Here is an 18,539-nt window from a genome sequence, read left to right as displayed (position 1 = left end):
TTGCACAGTACCTGACACCTAGTAAGCAATCAATATTTGTTGTAGACTGAATGGAGAGCCATTTTTACTTCTCAATCCATTCAAAATGCACAAATTTTGTGTACGTGTGTGTGTGCGCACGTGTATGCAGCTCAAAATACAGCTTGGCTGACAGGACTAAGAAATAGCTACAAGGCCCTGTAGACTGCTTGGTCACACAGCGGGAGAGCAGCTGCTGGTGAGACATACAACTCTTTAAGCTTTAATTTCCTCATGTGTAATACGGGAATAATAAAATCTGCCTTATATAATTCAATAAACAATAGCTATTATATCTATATCCCAATTCCCAAATAGGGACGGAGCCCGTGTTCTGCTCAGAAGAATCAAGCCCATGACTAAAACTGCCCACCAGGTGGCAGTATTACCCTAGACTGGTCCTGAGCGCCTTCCACTGCAGAGCAAGACCAGCAGTCGCTGGGAAACAGAAGGTACCACCAGGGCTGCTTCCCCAGAGCTTTGAGTGAAACCAGGAAAAAAAAACACAACTCAAAGACTGGGGCATATGTCAAGAAGGCCTCATGTTTCTTAGACCCATCCTCCTCCTTTTCTTATCTCAGGCTCCTCTGAGGCACTATTTATGCTTAGGAATAAGCATTTTCTGGCTTGCCATTCACAATGGGGAGAGTTTTCCCCCTTCTAGATAAGTCCTTTTATCCCACTAGAGCTGCCAGCTTCCACTTCCAGTGGGGGCTGTGTTAAGAAGAGGGGCAGATTTGCCTTCTCAGACTGCAGAGAACATCTCGTTATTCTAGGAAGCCCCACGGCCACCCATTTCTGGGACATGGGGAGTGGCAGAAGCCAGAGTTACTCTTGGTTACAGATTTCACTCATCCTTTTCCACCTTGACTTCAATGAATGAGTTCAAGTCAGGACAGCAGGTTTTGTGCGGTTGGTCAAAAGATGGGGAGACAGGTCCATTCTCATCACCTCCCTCATCTTCCTCTTCTTGGAAATTAGGATTATAAAGTTCTGGTGGAAGGAGCTGGGCCTCAGCCGAAGGTAGTCGGTCTGAGGGAGGCCCATACACACGGTTGGCTTTAGTGCCATGCTTAGAGTTGGCATCCAGGTGGTAGCAGAGCTCTGTGAGGCGCTGGGCCCGGAAACGGGGAGGCCGGGCCACCCAGACACCTGGCTCATTAAGACTGTCCTCTTCATCTGACATCAGCTCTTCTGTCACATCCTTCCACAGGCGTTGGTCCTCAGGTCCAAAATGCCTCATGATGCTGGTTCGGTTGGCAAAAAGCTAAGGTGGGAGCCCAGGACAGAGATTAGGAAGAGAAACAAACTATGCATTAGGTTTGGGGAAAGGGCTTGGGTGGGAGGAAGGCTGTGTAAAATCTGTGCCTGAGAGAACCCAGCCCCCAAGTCAAATCTTAGAACTGGCTCACCGTCTTCCTCCTCTATCTGGCTACATTCTTGGCTCTCAACCGTATTCTCAGACGTCACGTCCTCTGGCATTCCCATTGTGGCTTATTAGGGTTTAGAGTTTAGCATCTCGAAAGAAAGGCCTAGAAACCTACCCGGTATCTGCGACTTCGAAGTTTCTTCTCCTCTTTTTCCTTCAGGCCTTTAAAGGGGTTCAGGGAGTTGCGGTACTCACGCCTCTTAGTAAGGAAGTAGGCTACACAGGCTCCTAAAGGGGAGAAGGCAAAAAGCAGGGACCTCTAGAGCACTGGTCCTCAGCCCATTTTTCTGCCCAAACACTACTGGGTGGGAGAGTGAGAATCACTATTTAGATAGTGGGCTTTCTCGGCAACCTATCAGCATCTATTCACTCCTCTGATTTAGCGCTCTCTGCCCACCTCCATCTCCAACACTAACTCCTCCCATATCTCCCACTAGAAAAAGACTCCAGTGCTTCGTTAACTCCCTTCCCCACCCCCAATTAAATCTACCCCCATCCTACTCTGCTGATAGCAGATTATAAGTACATTCTCAGCAGAAGCTTTCTTCTTCTTTTTTTTTTTTGAGGAAGATTGGCCCTGAGCTAACATCTGTTGCCAATTTTCCTCCTTTTTTCTCCCCAAAGCCCCAGTAGTTGTATGTCATAGTTGTACATCCTTCTAGTTGCTCTGTGTGGGATGCCCCCACAGCATGGCTTGATGAGCGGGGTGTAGGTCTGCGCCCAGGATCCAAACCTGCGAACCCCAGGCCACTGAAGTGGAGCGCGTGAACTTAACCGCTACGCCACCAGGCCGGCCCCCAGCAGGAGCATTCTTAATGCTTCAGGGTTAGTTATGGACAAAGAACGGAAGAGCAAGAAAAGCAGAGAACGCAGGATGTCATATTTAAGGACAAAAAGGCAGGCCTGGATTCTGACCTCCTTGTCATCACACCCTAGATTCAGGCCTGTGGAAACATCATGCATGATGGTGTTCTATCCTTTTCCTTCTCCCATTTTCATTTCAGACTGAGTAAGGGAATAAAAAGGCAATTAAAGACAATCTGGTGAATATTGTAGATGAGCAGAATAGCTAAAAATAATTTTTTAAGTCCACTATTTTCAAAACCATCCGAATCATCTCCATTATGCCTTTGCTCCCCTGATCAGGAACAGGGGCTGGAGAAAGGATGAGATGGGAGTGACCTCAGTTTTTCTCACCTTTCAGCTCCTTATCAGTGTAATTGTGGGGACTGGTCACCAGCTCCTGCTTGAGCTTTTCCAGAAGGAACTTCACTACTGAAATATTCCAAGAGGACTTGATGCTGCCACAACGAGAAGAGAGTGAAGAAGGCAGTCAGCATTTTAAAGGCTAGACGACAAACAGAGATTCCCAGCACTAATCAGCTTTGTGGTAAATTCCTCCATGGCCTAAGACAGGCCACAGGGGGCAACGGTGTGATCAAAGCCTTCGCCTCATTGTTATATTGGAGCAGCCCCCTCTACTTCCCTCTCCTTGGCCAAGTGCCTTGTGATTCTTTTCCCTCAAGAGGATCATACCTTTCAGACCCATTGAATCTCTTGTCATTGGTGATGTGGTTATGCACATTGTGGACCAATTTCTAGGGGAAAAAAACAAACACAGAATCAAGCCAGGAGTGGATATGATGAAACCCTCCTCTGGTCCCTAGGCATTGTATCTATGGTGCTCTCTGTCCGAATCCTTCCCGTAGTCTGGGTACCATTTCTGTTGATGCCCTTTCTTAGCCAGAGAGCCTATCCAAGTTAGTAATTCTCATGCCCCCCCAACCCCCTTTTCCCTTTTCATTTAATTTGTGTGAAGACTCCAGGAGCATCCTTGGTCTTACTTCTGCTCCTGAGGAATATGATCACTAGAGCAGAGTCTCAAACATTTCCAAACAAACTCCTAATAGCAAGGAGAGAGCGAATATGCATAGGGCTACTGCAAGTAGACATTTTTTGAAGCACCATACTCTTGTGAATTTTAAAATTTTCTTCACAGTATATCTGTATTTCTTTTAATATAAAAATGTCTCCCGAAATCTAGTAAAATTGATGACCCAGGAAAATGCCCCAGGTACATCCATTTGCACATTACCACAAATCCCAGGGGTACTCACACTATGGTCTGAAAAACACAAACCTAAAATAACAGAGATGTGAAATGGAAAGGGCCTTGGAGACTATCACCCAGTCTCCCTTTCATATCATTAAACAGGCTGTCTTTCAGCTTTCCTTCTACACCTTTAACGATGGGTTCTCACTAGTTTTTGAGTCAGCTTAGTCTACTGTTGATCATCTCTAATTGTTAAAAAGTTTTGCCTTAGATGCTCCAAAATCTGACCCCAGTTTTGCCCATAATAGCACCTGAAATATTTGAAAAGAGCTTTCATGTACTCCCCAAGTCTTCTCTTATTTGGTCTAAACACCCAAGTCCTTCCACCATTCTTCATGACATAGTTTCCAGGCAGACTGCTCATGAAACTGTGAGGCTCTTTGGTTTGCCAGTATCCCTCTTACAACGTGGCACCTGGAACCGAATCTAACTCATCAGTTGAGGTCTGGCCAAAGGGAGCATTAGTTCCCTGAGTGGAACTCTACACTTCCAGGAATGAAACTCAAGATGGTGTTACCTTTCTTAGCAACACCATCCCTACTCACAGTGTCACAGGCTTCATTCATAGTGAGCTTGTAGTCAACTCAAGTCCATTTTTCACATGGATTACTATCTCCACCATTCCTCAATTGGTTTTTTTTTTTTTTTGAACTTTAATACAGGATTTTATATTTCTTCCTATTATATTTAGTTTTGTTGTTTCTGATTATATTTTCATCCCAAGTTCCCTCAGTCAATGGAAGTTACCCAAATCGATGGACTCATATCCTCATCTCAGGACTTCTGCTTCATATTCAGAAATGCCCAATTTACCCTGTACCTCTATGGTTGATTGACCATAGCAACTTAGGAAAGTACTGTCAACTCTTTATGGCTAGGGTCTCCACTCTATAAAAAGGACTGTTATTACACTAGCTTCATATTTGATATAGTTATTTTACTGCTTAGAAGTCCAAATTTAAGGAATCACAAGGGATAGGTGAATGCTTCAGAAGGAATTTGAAAGAGTTGCAAAAAAAGAGAAAAAATGAGGGAGTTGCAAAGCTTCTGATTCAAGTGGCTCGGAAGAGATTAGCTGATAAAAATCAAACCAGGCTTGAAGTGGAAAGGGAAAATACTCTAGACAAAAATAAGTGTTAAGACTACAAGGGCTGCTGGCTCACCTACCTCCTGTGTGAGCTAAAAATAAATACATTTCCCCAACGGGTAGCTGGAATCTGCAGCATTCCAAGGAATTAAGAGTTCTGGTTTGGTCCTTTCGGACTAGCAGCAATCCACAGCAGCCTCATCAGATTGGAGAGATGCCTCTCTGATTCCTTCCCAGAGATAAAGGTTGGAATAGTGAAGATCTGCAACTACCCCTCTCCCTCTAAGCCCCACAGTTTGGCACAAGAACATTTTAAACCTTCCTCTATGATGAGCAGCAAAATTCCCTGACTGGTCCTCCAGATCCTTTTCAAGTACTATAATGGAAAGCATGATGAGTGAGCATACTCTCCTCCCAGAAGGTCCCAGTTCCACAGAGCTCTCCAAGGGGAGAAAGAAGCCAAACCTCAACACTAGACCTCTTGCTGGAGGCAACAGGCAGGAAAGGAATGGAAGTGATCGAAAATCCTGATTTTATACAAATTATAATTATCACATATTTATTCATGATTTAAAAACAATGAAATTTTGGGAAATCCCTTGAAATGCATTTCTAGGAGTATACCTCCATTTCTATCACTGGCAGACAGAGTGGCCCTCCTGGGCCAGAAATCCATGACAGAGAAACTAAACCCATTCCCTGTTCCTGATAAGTGAGATGTCCCTGAACATAACCGATATTTGAAATGAAGGTTACAAACCAGTTGATACTGATTATGAATGCTGTCTTCCTTCCCAGGGAAAAAAAGAATCCTTCAGTGTAAAAACAAATCAAATGAAAGGGAGAGTAAGAGCAAGATCCCTTACAAAAGGAAAAGGAAGCAAGAAGTAATATAAATAAAGGAGGTATAAGTGGTAATCAGCTGTCTTCAATCTTTACTAAGACTGTAACAAGCAGAAATAGGCTATATACTATAAAAGATTTTGGTTGGATGTGAGGGGTGCCCTCCACTCTTAACCAGAACTCGCAAGTTACTTCATCAGCCATTATCCAGAGAATGGAAACCCATTGGTCAATATGAACATTGTATGGCTAAAGAACATCCCCCATGGTCATCAGAAAGATGTTTTTGGGCACAGAGCTGATCCAAAGGACTGTGGTCACCCTAGAACAGGGTTTCTCAACCTCGGCACTATTGACATTTTAGGCCGGATAACTGTGAGGGGCTGTCCTATACATGTAGGATGTTTAGCGATGTTCCTAGGGCTCCAAGCCACTCCAAGGTTTCAGGCAGAACTGGTTTAGGCCAGTAACCTTCCCTGCCAAGAGCTCTTAGAATCACTAGAATCTCCAAACCTCTGTAACTGAGCTGAGTGTCTAATGGCCCTCTGCATCTTTGGGGTTTGGGACCACCTCAGGACACCTTGGCCTTTCTGCCCAGGTGGCCCCTTGCCACTTACCCTGAACACTGGAAATCTGCAGGCAATTTCCAGTGCCACCTTTCGGTGGTCAATCTGCTCAACCCCTTAAAGATCTTGCCATCATGATTATTAGATCACTGGGAGATGTGATATAATTCCCCTCTCTTTAAATAGAAGATATTGATCTACCTGGAAAAGCCTAAACAAAGTTCCACGGAGAGCGGGGGAACTGCCTATCCCTAGGGTGAGTTAATAACCTGTCTCCTTCTTGTCCCTCCCACTCCAGTAGGATTCAGATTACCATTCATTCAATATGGGAATTTTTAACATCAACCTACACATCACTCTTCACTTATCTCTCCAGAATGAAGAAAAATTTATAGAAATTGAGCTCACTCACAGAGAGGACCAGATCCCGCTTGCGCCTGGAGTTCTTCTGCCCACTCCCTCTGGTCCTGCACGGGGAAGCAGTAAACCCTAGAGAGTGTCTCAGCTCCCCAGGTCCCCCCGGGCCTGACTCTTCCAAGTCCAGCGCAGCAGCAGCACTGAGCATGTCCTCGGGGCGGGGTGGTGGCAGCTTGGTTCCATTTTCTGGCCCTGTCTCTGAGGTTGCCCGCTGGATAGCCAGTTGTGTGGCTGGTGAGAGCTGCTTGGCATAGGCAGGGACCAGCACCCGCTGTACTGCACCCTCAGAGGCCACATAATCATCCACCAGCTATGAACATAAAACAGAATAGCCTATTAGCCATCCAGGCTTAGGGGAACCCGGTCAACCATCATTCTCTGGCCAAGGATAGTGAATGAACAGAGGGTGGAAAGCAGGGGGAATCTAGCACAGTTGTTAATGGTCAATGGCTTGTTTCTCTGGGACTTGCATGGGAGTGCTGGGCAAATATTTCCTGCGACGTTGGGTCGTTACCATGATTACAAGGACAAGGCATGTTTCTGACGCTCTATTTGTGAGGAGCCATTTATGATTTGCTCTTGGGTATAAGAACTGCAGCCAGGTAACTGTTTTGTCTAAAAGGGATCTGGGGAGGAAGTGATGGCAAGAAAGGAAAACGAAGCAAGAGAAGGAGCAAGAAAATAAAATAACAACGATAAAGAGGAGAAATAGGAGGAAAATGGGAGCAAAGGAGGGAGAGAGAAAGTCAGAAATCTCTAGAGAGGCTGGCTTCCCCACCCCCCATTCCCTTTGCAGGGCCAGTCGGTGCCCTCACCTTGATCCTGTCCTGGCCACATCCGACTGTCACTGCCTTGACATCTACTTGCCTGCCTGTGCCCTCACTCAAGGACATACAGGGCAGGGAAAGGAAGGAGGGAGGGAGAGAGAGGGAAGAAGAAAGGAGGGGGGATTTCTGCAGCCAGGAAAACAAAACAGTGAAAGTGGGGGGAAAAAAAACACAGAAAGAAGCGGGGGAGGAGACTGAGATTTATAGACCTGTGAGCTGCTTTCTGCGCTGTGAAATCTAATTCCATCCTGTCGGCTTGGAAGCCTTCCCTGCCTGAAAGAACCACAGCTCAGGGCACTGCCTGGCCTGGTACCCCCCTGCCTCCTCCCACCTTCCCAGTTCCTCCTCCTGCGGCCCCAAACCGCTGAGAGCCCTGGCCAGGCACAGACTGGGGTGAGCAGCAGTGGCCATCACCCACATGGCTAGGCCTTCGGGGAGCAGTGTGACACTGGAGGGGGACAGGGGAGTGTATCCATTCATTTCTCAGACCCAGCAGATGGGCTAGGAGTTTCATCCCTCTCATCTACCCCATGTGTTTTGCTCCTCTACTCTTTACTGGGTGTCTGGGCCTTGTCATGGGGGAAGCAGGAAAGAGAGAGGGTGAAAGAAGACCGCACTGGAGTAGAGTTGACAGAACTCCCACTGTCTCTCAAGGGGCAACACATCTATTTTCCCATCTCTATGATCCCTCTAGTTGCTCCATCTCCTTTTCATACTTCCATGTGTGATACTCTGCAGTTTTTACTCTACTCAGCCAGGATTTTCCTGCTCATAGGGCCTGAGCAGTAAAGAAACTGAAATAGCACTATGTACTTCTATGTCTTCTCCTGCTCACAAAATATGCTCACTTGCTTCCCTCTTTTTCCCGACATGTTATTCTGTTACTATTAACTCTCAAATGTCCATTTCTTTTCCTCATTTTATTTCCTTTCCTCTACCTCCCTCTCACCTTACCTCATAGTCTCATTCTCACATCAATTCTTTCCGTTTAAATTCATCTTTCTTCTAGGCTCCTTGCTTTTTCTCCTTCCTCACCCTTAGTTTCCACTTGCCTCGTTCCCTCCATACACCTGTCTTCTATTATCTCTGTCCTCTCCCTTCTCTCCATCTCTCTCTCCACCTCTGCCTCTCTCCCCTCTACACTCCGATCTCTCTCTGTACTGAATTCCTCTTGGCAAGCAGAGGGCCCCTGATAAAATATGAATGAGCCGTCTGTGCACAGCAGGCATTCTCGCCAGGAGAGGCAGAGCCCGTGGAGCAGCCGAGACAGCTGTGGAGGAGAAGGTGCCACACAGAGCCACCGAGGGAGGGAAGGGCACCCCCATCACCACACACACCAGAAATGACCTCCTGCTAAAGAGGCTAGGGTTCAGGAAGAAAACAGGAGTGCTGACTACCCTTTTGCTGAAGGCAAAGGAAATTTGGTACTGTTCTGTGTTATCACAAATACAACGCAAAGAAAGGTTTAAGGATGGAAAGAAAATAGAGAAAGAAAAAAGAGAGAAAGGCCAGGAAAAGCCCTGAGGAGCAACAACGCTCGTGCCCTGCTCTGTGGCCATACTCACGGAATTGAGCATCGGGGCTCCCTCGCTGGCAGCCAGGGGGCATCCCGGGAGCCGCATGTCTCTCTGAGCAGCTGGGAAGCCCAAAGGCCCAGGCCCCACAGCCGAGGCGGCTCCCAGCTGCCGCAGCTCCTCAATCACCACCTGCACGCCGCTGCCCACGCTGTCACACTCCTCTTCCACGGCAGACACAGCCTTGCAGGATTCCCCGGGACTCTCCTTGAGGGGTCCAGGCTGCTCAGGTGGGGAACTATGTGCCCGGCTTTCCCCATCTTCCTCAGGGGTGGGTACTTTCCCTTGCCTCAGCTCACCCACTTCCTCCTGGAGACGTTTTAACAATTCATTGTTGGCCCTGGCAAGACCCAGAGCAGCCTCAGCCAGACCCACGGCCTTATCCACCCGCTGGTAGATGATATGCAGGAGCTGCTCTGAACTCTGAACTGCCAGGCCATGTCCGGTCACTGTGATAGGAGTGCTGGGAGGAGGATTCCCGCCCTGGGAGCCCGTGCTGCCCCCACTAGTCTCGCTCTTACAGGCACAGCAGCAGCATCTGGCCTCGCTACCACTGGGAGGGGAGAAGAGAATGGTGGCACTGAAGGACATGGCGGGCGGAAGCCGGAACAACCACGCTCACACTGCTGGACTGCTCCAAAAGGTGTCCCCAGTCAACTGGACTTCACGGGCTTGGTAGGAAGCACTGGCCTCTCTAGATTCACTTTCCTTTCTCATGGAGGGTGATCAGAGGAGCCTGGGCACCAGGCGGTGGGTTCTGTGAAGAAGGAGTAGGCAAGCCGTGAGGGAGCACACAGCACATGGCTGCCTGTCCTCGGCCTGCAGAGGAGAGATGCCTTCTTCTCTCTGCAGATCCTGTGCGCCCCTAGCACAGCACTGGGTGTCACGCTCACCCCTTACCGAAAGGGTAGTGCCTACAAGGGCCTTCCTGACGAACGAGGTTTCAGAGTGTGGAAGGCATTCTTCCTGCACCCGCGCATGGAACCCCCACCACTCCAACCTAAGGAACAGAGAGGAGACTCAGAAGGACCCACCAGCATCTGGAAAGATTAGATTAAGGAAGAAAATGCAGATCTGTCTTCTCCTCCTCACTATCTTTGCTATAATAACATTATTGCATTTTATTGCTTTGACATCATTCCTTAAGGAGTTCAGAATACTTCACGTGGGTTCTCTCATCCACACGACAGCTCTAGGAAACACATATTACCCCAGGTCCAGAGAAGAGACATGCAGAGAAGTTACAGATCTTTTTCAAGGTCAGAAGACAGAGGAATTCAGTTATTGCTACTTTTAATCTAGTGTTTATTTTTTTGAACTGATACCACTTTTTGTTGACATAAAGAATAATGATTCTACCCTCTCTATAATTTTCATACAGATGCATTCAGAGTTAAGACTCCTAAATAAGGAATACACTGATCACGGCAGCCCTCAACGTGTCACCAACCCCACACTATTCTATCATTAATGCTTTGGGGATGGGGTAGGGAAATGAAAGGAAAAGCTGGATCAGAGAGGTGAGCTGCCGTGACCCGGGGCTGCACAGCCCCCTTGCTGTCACAATTGTACACCTGGGACTCCAGCCTCTGCAAAACAAACTAGCTGTTCTGAATCCTCCAGCCAGTAGGAAGCCAAGAGAAATCACCTCTGGGGCCCCTTGTCTCCACTTTTCATGCTCCTTAAGGGAGGAGCAGAGCTCAACAGCTAAGTGCTGCCGCTTTGTCCACATGACCAGCCCCTATAAAAGGAGAAACCAGAATATCAATGATAAACCAAACTGCCTCTCTTTTGAATCATTGTAGTTAAGCAACTAAACTACTCCAGGAGAAAAGAAAAGGAAAAAAAAAAGGCATGGGAGGGTTTGTACCACTGAGAACACTCCAAGGAACTTCATATTGTCATTTTCTAAAGATACTTGATTATAGAAAAAATAATCCTTCTGCCTAAAGCTCCCTAAGTGACACAATCTTAAGTATGTTTATAATTTCCTCAGGAGATACATTTCTATCTTACCCTGTAAATTATATCATAACATCACAATTAAAAGGAGAGGAGGAGGTTAGGAGAATTTTCTGTGTATTGAGATTTGGGGATTTTTTTTTGAATCAGCAATCTCATTTCAGAAACAGGCAATATCAATGCCTCTGAGGTACTAAAATGTAAATCTGACAATGCATTTTAATTACATTTCGTTATTAAAGAATAGTCTTTAATTTGCTCTTTCTACCTTTTATATCGAAGAAACGCTTTTCTGTGCCAGACATTTACTTCTTGCAAGAACTTAACTCAAATCCATTTACAGCTTCTCTGTCATTAGAGTCACTGGAAGGCACAGCTGAACCTAAAACTAAAGGTTAAAGCCAAATTAAAACTAAAGGTTAAAGGAGAGCACTGAGGGATTCCTATGTCAATTTATGGATGAAGCATTTATATATCCTTTTCGTTCCTAAATAAGGGCTTACCCTGCTCCCGCAGGGTTTTTAATTTTTTTTTTTTAACCAACATCTTGCAAGGAGTTTATTCTGAAACATGGATGTCATGAGAAAAAGGATTCTAAGTTATGGAGAAGCTTAACTAGTAAGAATGCTGACTAGTTGGGTTCAGTATTTGTAAAATCAGAAATTAAGATGCATCAGGTAGGGACACTGAGTGGGTACCCTTTCTGGTACCAAATTCATGACTGCTACACTCTTGCCGCACACATTTACTCTTTCTTACAAGAGGCCTTTATCTCCCGGGGCCCTTCCTTCCCCCTTGAATGGTCTTTCCTAGGTCATCTTTCCAAAACAGCACTAAACTGGAATTTTAAAAGAGGTGGGCGGGGGGGGGGGGGGCGGTGGTGGTATTCTCATCCTGCTGCACCACTTAAGAGCTATGTGAACTTGGGGGCCGGCCCGGTGGCTTAGCGGTTGGGTGCGCGCGCTCTGCTGCCAGCAGCCCGGGTTCGGATCCCGGGCGCGCACCGACACACCGTTCCTCCGGCCATGCTGAGGCCGTGTCCCACATACAGCAACTGGAAGGATGTGCAGCTATGACAGACAACTATCTACTGGGACTTTGGAGGAAAAAATAAATAAATAAAATCTTTAAAAAAAAAAAAAAAGAGCTATGTGAACTTGGGCAAATTATTGACTTATCTGAGCCCCAGTGTTCTCATCTCGGCCCACTTTGAGTGTTTTTGTGAAGATTATACATAACATATAGAAGGCACCTACAGAGTGCTGGCACATGGTCAGTGTCCCACAAACGGCAGCTGGATGATATTATGATTATTCCTGAAACCTTTTGTGTTCCCACCCTGGACATCCATCCTGATTTCCTAATCTTGAAAAAAATGCAATGGCTTGAAATGGAATTTGGGGGATTTTCCCCCTAAATTTCACATCAAATTTCTCAGAAACAAATTCAAGTCTACAAGGATGCATTTATAGATACAAAACCTTCTGTGATGCAAATGAGAAAAGTAATCCAGAAAACACAGTATTTGCAATTTACTTACTATCATGACCTGGCTTTAAACTAAGGATGACATTCAATTCTGCTAGTTTTTAATGCTAAATGTATTTTCCTATTGTGAGTTCATTTTGTTCCTCAATTTCTTGTTACTTTCCTACTTTGTGTATTACCATACTATGGTCCATTTTAGAATGTCACATTCAGGGCAACAAATAGGTGTTTTCTTGAATTAACCTGTCTATAGAAACCTGGTATAGTGCATTGTAGCACAATGGGCATTCAAATAACTTTTTTTGTTTCTATGGACATTATTACTGACTTAATTTCCCTGCCTCCTGCTATAGTCTTCCACGTAAACTCTAAGACACTGAAATATAAGGACAAAGACAGAAACGGTTCAGCAGGTAATAAAGGAATATTTCACATTATAATAAACTCCTTGAAAGATGTTGAGGTGGATCAACGAAGACAAAGTTGTATACTAGAGAGACATTCTCTTTACTTTGGAGACAGATTTTCCTCAGTATAAATAATTCAAATTGATAATAGAACTTTATTATAGGCACTGCTGCATTATCTGTTGTTACAACCTGTTAAGTTCTTTTCAAACACTCCAGACCTGACATAATTCTTCTTGTTTTGTTCCATCACTAGCTTAAGGTTCTCAAGCCCATTTAACCCTGCCAACATTATTAACATACCTAAACTTTATTCTGATATTTTTATTTTACTTTTCAAACTGTATAACTGTTTAATTCAATAACCCATGGAATGTTTGGCAAAATAATGGTTAACTGTAGTAAATTATCCAGGCAGTGTCTGTGCCATTATTATTAAACATTAATACTGTCAACTTTTGCAATTTCAGATTGCTAATTTATTTTAAAACCAAGAGTTCATATTTTTGTTCACAAAAGAAAAAATAGGAATAAACTAAGATTGACCACCATAGAATACATATGGCTTTTGCAAAATGCTATCAGCTTTCAGAATTGAGTGTTAAGGAAAAGATCTTCAATCTTGTGATGAGTTGCCAACACAAAATGACAGCATCTGTCAAACCTAAGTTTTGTTTGCATAAAATATATGTGTTTGGGGTTCATTTCTGTATTGGTCTAATTTTATTTTTATTTTTTTATTTTTATTTTTTTTTTATAATTTTATTTATTTATTTTTATTCCCCCAAAGCCCCAGTAGATAGTTGTATGTCATAGCTGCACATCCTTCTAGTTGCTGTATGTGGGACGTGGCCTCAGCATGGCAGGAGAAGCGGTGTGTTGGTGCGCACCCGGGATCCGAACCCGGGCCGCCAGCAGCCGAGCGCGCGCACTCAACCGCTAAGCCACGGGGCCAGCCCTGTATTGGTCTAATTTTAATACATGTGAAAGGAGCCTAGAAAAATGTACTTTTCAATAATTTTGATATTTTATTCATAAATATTTAGCTAAAAAAAAAGAAAACTCATCTTTTTTAGACAGTTCAGGGTGAGACTGTCCATACTCTTAACTATCCCTTTCCTCCCAAGTCACATGTATTTTTGGTAGAACTAAATATATCATACTCTTGGCAGCTCCCTTGCTTGCTTTTTCCAAGTTTGCATTTTCTGCATGACTGAGTTCACCTCCAAACTATGAAAAATAAAAGTTCTCTCACTGTTTAATAGATGTGTATGATATGGTATCACTCAGATGATATATGTTTTTATAATGGGCCCTTGACTCATTCAGGGTCGTGCTAGCAATGGACTTCCTCAAATGTGATTACTGAAAGCACAGCAATTCATACCATAATCTCCATTTTAAGAAATAAAAAAAAGGAAAATGGCCACTTCAAGCTCTTGCCGTACTGGTCAGCCCTTCTCCTCCACTTGAATGTGCAAAATGGCTCACCTGTTAGAAGGTCCTCTCAAAACATATTTCTATCAGAAATGAGCTCCTTATCACACAACAGCAGGTAAGCAAACGTCTTAAAATACTATTTTCCTAGATTTTGAAAGACTGACCCATCTAATGATCTGCAAAGAAAATCTAAGACCTAATTTTTAGGGGTAAAAAAGAGGGATGTACCCAAAGGGCGTGTGATCTGAAAATTCCAAGTATATTTGTACAGTGGTACAAGAGTTTTTAACTTAAGTGTAGCAGTCTTTTTTATTTACAGTTGCTAAAATGCAACTTGAGAAGATTAAAATTTCGGTTTAAGGTTTTCATATAAACGTGCCTCACGTAAAGAAATTCCTGCATTTCTGGAGAAACTGAAAAATGAAAAACCAGCTCCTAAAGCTGTATCATGTGCATCGCAAGCCCTCCGTAAATGTTAGTTGATTAAATATTGGTCAAAGATGACAAGGTGGGCACCAGGGACAGCAAGACCATTTCCGAAGAAAACAGTGACTGAGCCACAGGCAGGGGGACCGCAGCGACGCGGGGAAGCAGGGCTCGCGTGCTGCCCTCGAGGCCGCAAGGCACACGGCGACCAGCCACGGAACTCAACGGTAGAGCGCGTCCTGGGGATCCCGGGAAAGGGGTGTTCCCGAGAGGGCGGCAGACAGCCAAGTGGCCAGAGGCGCGGTCGAGGATCTCGCTGGGTAGGCTACGTGGCCACGAAAGCTCTGAGCACTTGGGCTTAGGGCGGCACAGGAGTCCCCGCGGCGGTCCCGCTTTGGCAGCCCTACCGGTGTTCCACCGCGTGTGCCCCGCGCCGCCGCGCCAGCTGACTCAGCGGCGCCCAAACAAGCGCCCGGGTAACCGAAAGTGACGCCGGAGCCGGCCCGTGTACTCGGCCAGCGCGCGCACGTGGGGAGGCACCGCCCCTCTTATCCTCTCGCTCCCGGTGATTGGCAGTTACACTACGGGGGGAACAGGACCAGGGACGCTATTGGCTACAATCCACAGTCACTCAACGAGCCAGGGAGGGGAGGGGCCTCTTCAGGGAGGGACACGATTGCGAGGCTTTTTCAGGGCCGTCAGGCGCCATCTTTAGCTTGCTTTTTTTATTTTGTTTACTCGCTTTTGTTCTCTGCTGCTCACAAAGCTGCGTGTACCTGATTATATGTACAGTGGCCACAAATCGGTTTCTTACGTTTGGTGGTGGGAGGCTTTTAGTTCTTGTCGGCCCTGGTCACAGATCTTTCAGATATCACCAGCAAAATGGCAGTTCTCCTTAGTTCAGAGTTCTCATCTCTAGGGGCCCCGCGGATTCCCGAGCAAAATCAACCAAGTTCAGCTTTGCTCTGCTTTGATAAGAAGGCCAAGCCAACGATATATTCGTGGGAGGAATTCTCTTTCTTACGAAGAAAGAAACTCAAAGCAAGGACATTGGATATGGGGCTAGGTTCCTAGAAAAAATCAGAGAGTCCAGAAGTCGGGACGTGGGCTGCGTACCGCTCTAGGAGGAGCTCTCCCTTTTCTGAGAAGTTAAAAAGTACACGTGATGACCTGCAGTGATGCGGAAAAGAATTAGAAAGGGCAAAACTCCATTAAAAATGACCAGCATTGCCACCATCACAAAGTTCACTGGAATCAGACTGGATTTCATAGATACACAGGTCTAAACTTGTGGAATGATCCACATTTGAGACAGTGTTATTAAACACTGACCTAACTTGCATTGCTAGGGAATAAAATACACTCAGTACAGGTGAGACCCCAGAGAGCCCACACAGGGCCACTTGCATTATAAATAATTTCAAGACCTGTACCAGTAGTTTTATCGCCATTGTTTAGTGTTCTAAATGCTGCTTCAGACTGCGTAGGCCGCTAGCCAGGGATGGAAGTGTATTATTATCATACAGAGGTGTGTTGCACTGAAATTTGAACTCTACAGTAGATCTTTTATCTCCTGGTTGCTACTTCTCTTGTGACATTCCAGTTTCTCCCTCATCACCCATATCCCTCCTATGCTTTCACTCCAATCTGCGAAGATAGATTTGAATATACATATTTTCTGTGTGACTCTTAATGGAGACAGTGGTTCTGTAACGGAATGAAGTGAGAATACGGCTCATATAACGGAGGCTCTGCTCTCAGCCTATTCTTTAATTCATACGCTTTTCTCTGTGACTCTTAGACATGGAGAGGCTTTTCATTCCAAAAATGCAACATGATAACCAAAATGCATTTCTATCCCTCCTGTGTATTATTTGCCGTTGCCTCCTCTGGGCCCCTCCCCCATCACCACCACCGTGAACAGTTTTGAGAATTGGACTTGACTAGATTATTTCCTGATATTTTGCCAGCTGTGGAGCTTTTCAAACAAATCCCAACCTATAAACGGCCATTCTGTCAAAAAGCCAAGAGAGAATTTCCCTTCTGAACACACCAACCAAACCACACATAAAGGCCAAAATATACACAGTTGTACATTTAAGAACGTGAGACAATAAAAAGCAAAACCACTTAGGCAAAACAGTCACTAAAGAAGGCTTTGAATCACAGATTCAATAAATTGTCTACCCTCATTTACCACATGGACTGTATACTCCTTGGCAATTATTTAATTATTCACTAATCTGATACTTTAGAAGAGGAGCAAAAAAAATACAGTAAATGCACATAGAATGAAAGTGCCTAAGTATGCTAAGCATAGGATTTCTTCTAAACTGTAATTTGCATACAAAATCCTGTTTGGATCACATTTGGGAACACAACAGAAAAAAACTTACATCCTAGGGGCTACTTTGCACACATAAAACCAAAGGTAATCATTTTTGAAAACAACATCTGCAATGACACATACACACATACTGTACATATATACAAAGCACAAAACCCCAAGATAAATCTTTACAAAATAATTTGCTTTGAGAAACACACACACACAATGTCCTCATGAAAATGTGTGTAAGACACACTGTAAGAAGGGCTTTGCCCCCACTCCCCAGGGAAATGAGTGTCTCCATTATAATAGCCAAATATTTTAAACCTACTGGCCTTGGATAATTGCCACATTCAAGCCACTTGGTTTTGGTTCTGGGGGAGGGTGTGTAAAACGCACGCAAAAGCTTTGTGAGGGAGTCTCAAATCTCCCCTTCCTTCGACGTTTGCCCGTGGCAGAAATTTACATTATCCCTTCAGCCAGCTTAAAAAAAGAAATCTATACTTCCCAAGCGGCTAAATTTTTCAAATCCCTCGACCATCAAAATTTACCAGTTCTTAAAATGTGACAGCAAAAAGAAAAAATCTCTATAAATTTGGCTGGAAACAGTTGTACACGGCCATCCTGCTTCTCAACTTCTTGGTATATTTAAAACCTTGACCAGGAAAAAGAAAGAGGAAGAGAGACAGAAAAAGAAATGGGGGAAAGCGCAAATTCCCCTTAGCAACAGTTTCCTCACCCCAGCACTGCCACAGATCTCTATTTTTAAAAATTTTGAAAGCACACACAAGATTAAGGAGGGAAAAAAAATGGAAAAAGGATACCCGAAGGTCGTATGGCTCTTTGTATTCGTGTGTGTGCAAAAAGAAGGACTCGCGGAGCCCGAGCCGGCTGGCCCCGCCCCTCCCCGGTCGCCGGCCCGGATTGGCCGCCGGCGGCCGCGGGGCGCCCCGCCCGCGAGCACACGCGCCGCGCCTGAGGCGCGGGCCCCGGGGGGCCCCTAAGGGTCGCCCGACCCCCGACCCCGGGCCCGTACCGCCTGGACCCGAGAGGTGCGGCTCGCACTATCCTCTTCCGCACCTCTCTCCCCTTCCTTTCACTTTCTCACCCTTTCCCATCCTTTTTCTCTCAGTGAGACGAGGCCCCAGTCCCCAGTATAATAACAATCCAGTGAGCGAGCTCCTGATAATTTGCTAAACTTGCTTAACAGTAAAATTCTAGACTGGGATTAGGCATCAAGGACTTGGTGCGTGGGCCCGAGCTCCTGATTTCCAGGTGGCATGTCTCTGGGTGGAATGTCACGTCTAGTGCTTAACACCCCCACCTTTAAATGAACATTCATACGAGTACGTGACATCCTTCAGGTGAAAGACAAAGTAGTCCTACACTTTGGCGTTGTTTTTGCTCAGCCTGAGTCCCCAGTTTTTCTCTATTTGGCTAAGACGACATTCTCTAGAACCTAAAATGGCTCCCCTTTACTTCCTGCATGAAGACCTGGCTTTTTATACTTGGATTTTAAGCCACTCATAATCTGGTCCCCCGCCCCTGTTCTCAGTTCCCACTACCCTCACCTTTTCACCCCCCTATTACTCCTTTGCTCAAGTGGTCTGTCT

At 45.3% G+C, this 18,539-nt stretch overlaps 1 protein-coding gene across 3 annotated transcripts; it reads right to left on the bottom strand.

The window, feature by feature from the left end:
• Nucleotides 1-80: 80 nt before the first annotated feature.
• On the bottom strand, nucleotides 81-17,781 carry C5H14orf93 (chromosome 5 C14orf93 homolog). Of its 3 annotated transcripts, none has more exons than XM_058540959.1 (7): nucleotides 15,412-17,781; nucleotides 8,866-10,615; nucleotides 6,469-6,783; nucleotides 2,984-3,045; nucleotides 2,645-2,748; nucleotides 1,563-1,675; nucleotides 81-1,285 (listed from the first exon to the last, which is right to left on the bottom strand). In XM_058540959.1, the coding sequence occupies exons 2-7, from the start codon at nucleotides 9,463-9,465 to the stop codon at nucleotides 866-868; spliced, it is 1,614 nt and encodes a 537-aa protein (XP_058396942.1). In that variant the 5' UTR covers nucleotides 9,466-10,615; nucleotides 15,412-17,781; the 3' UTR covers nucleotides 81-865. The 3 variants fall into 3 exon arrangements, with proteins under 3 accessions (XP_058396942.1, XP_058396943.1, XP_058396944.1); XM_058540960.1 differs by having other exon boundaries at nucleotides 8,866-9,914; nucleotides 17,751-17,773; XM_058540961.1 differs by lacking the exon at nucleotides 15,412-17,781 and having other exon boundaries at nucleotides 8,866-9,183; nucleotides 9,396-9,444.
• Nucleotides 17,782-18,539: the final 758 nt, after the last annotated feature.

The sequence above is a fragment of the Diceros bicornis genome, chromosome 5, assembly GCF_020826845.1.
Source record: "Diceros bicornis minor isolate mBicDic1 chromosome 5, mDicBic1.mat.cur, whole genome shotgun sequence".
Taxonomy (NCBI): domain Eukaryota; kingdom Metazoa; phylum Chordata; class Mammalia; order Perissodactyla; family Rhinocerotidae; genus Diceros; species Diceros bicornis.
This window is presented reverse-complemented; position numbering and strand designations above follow the sequence as displayed.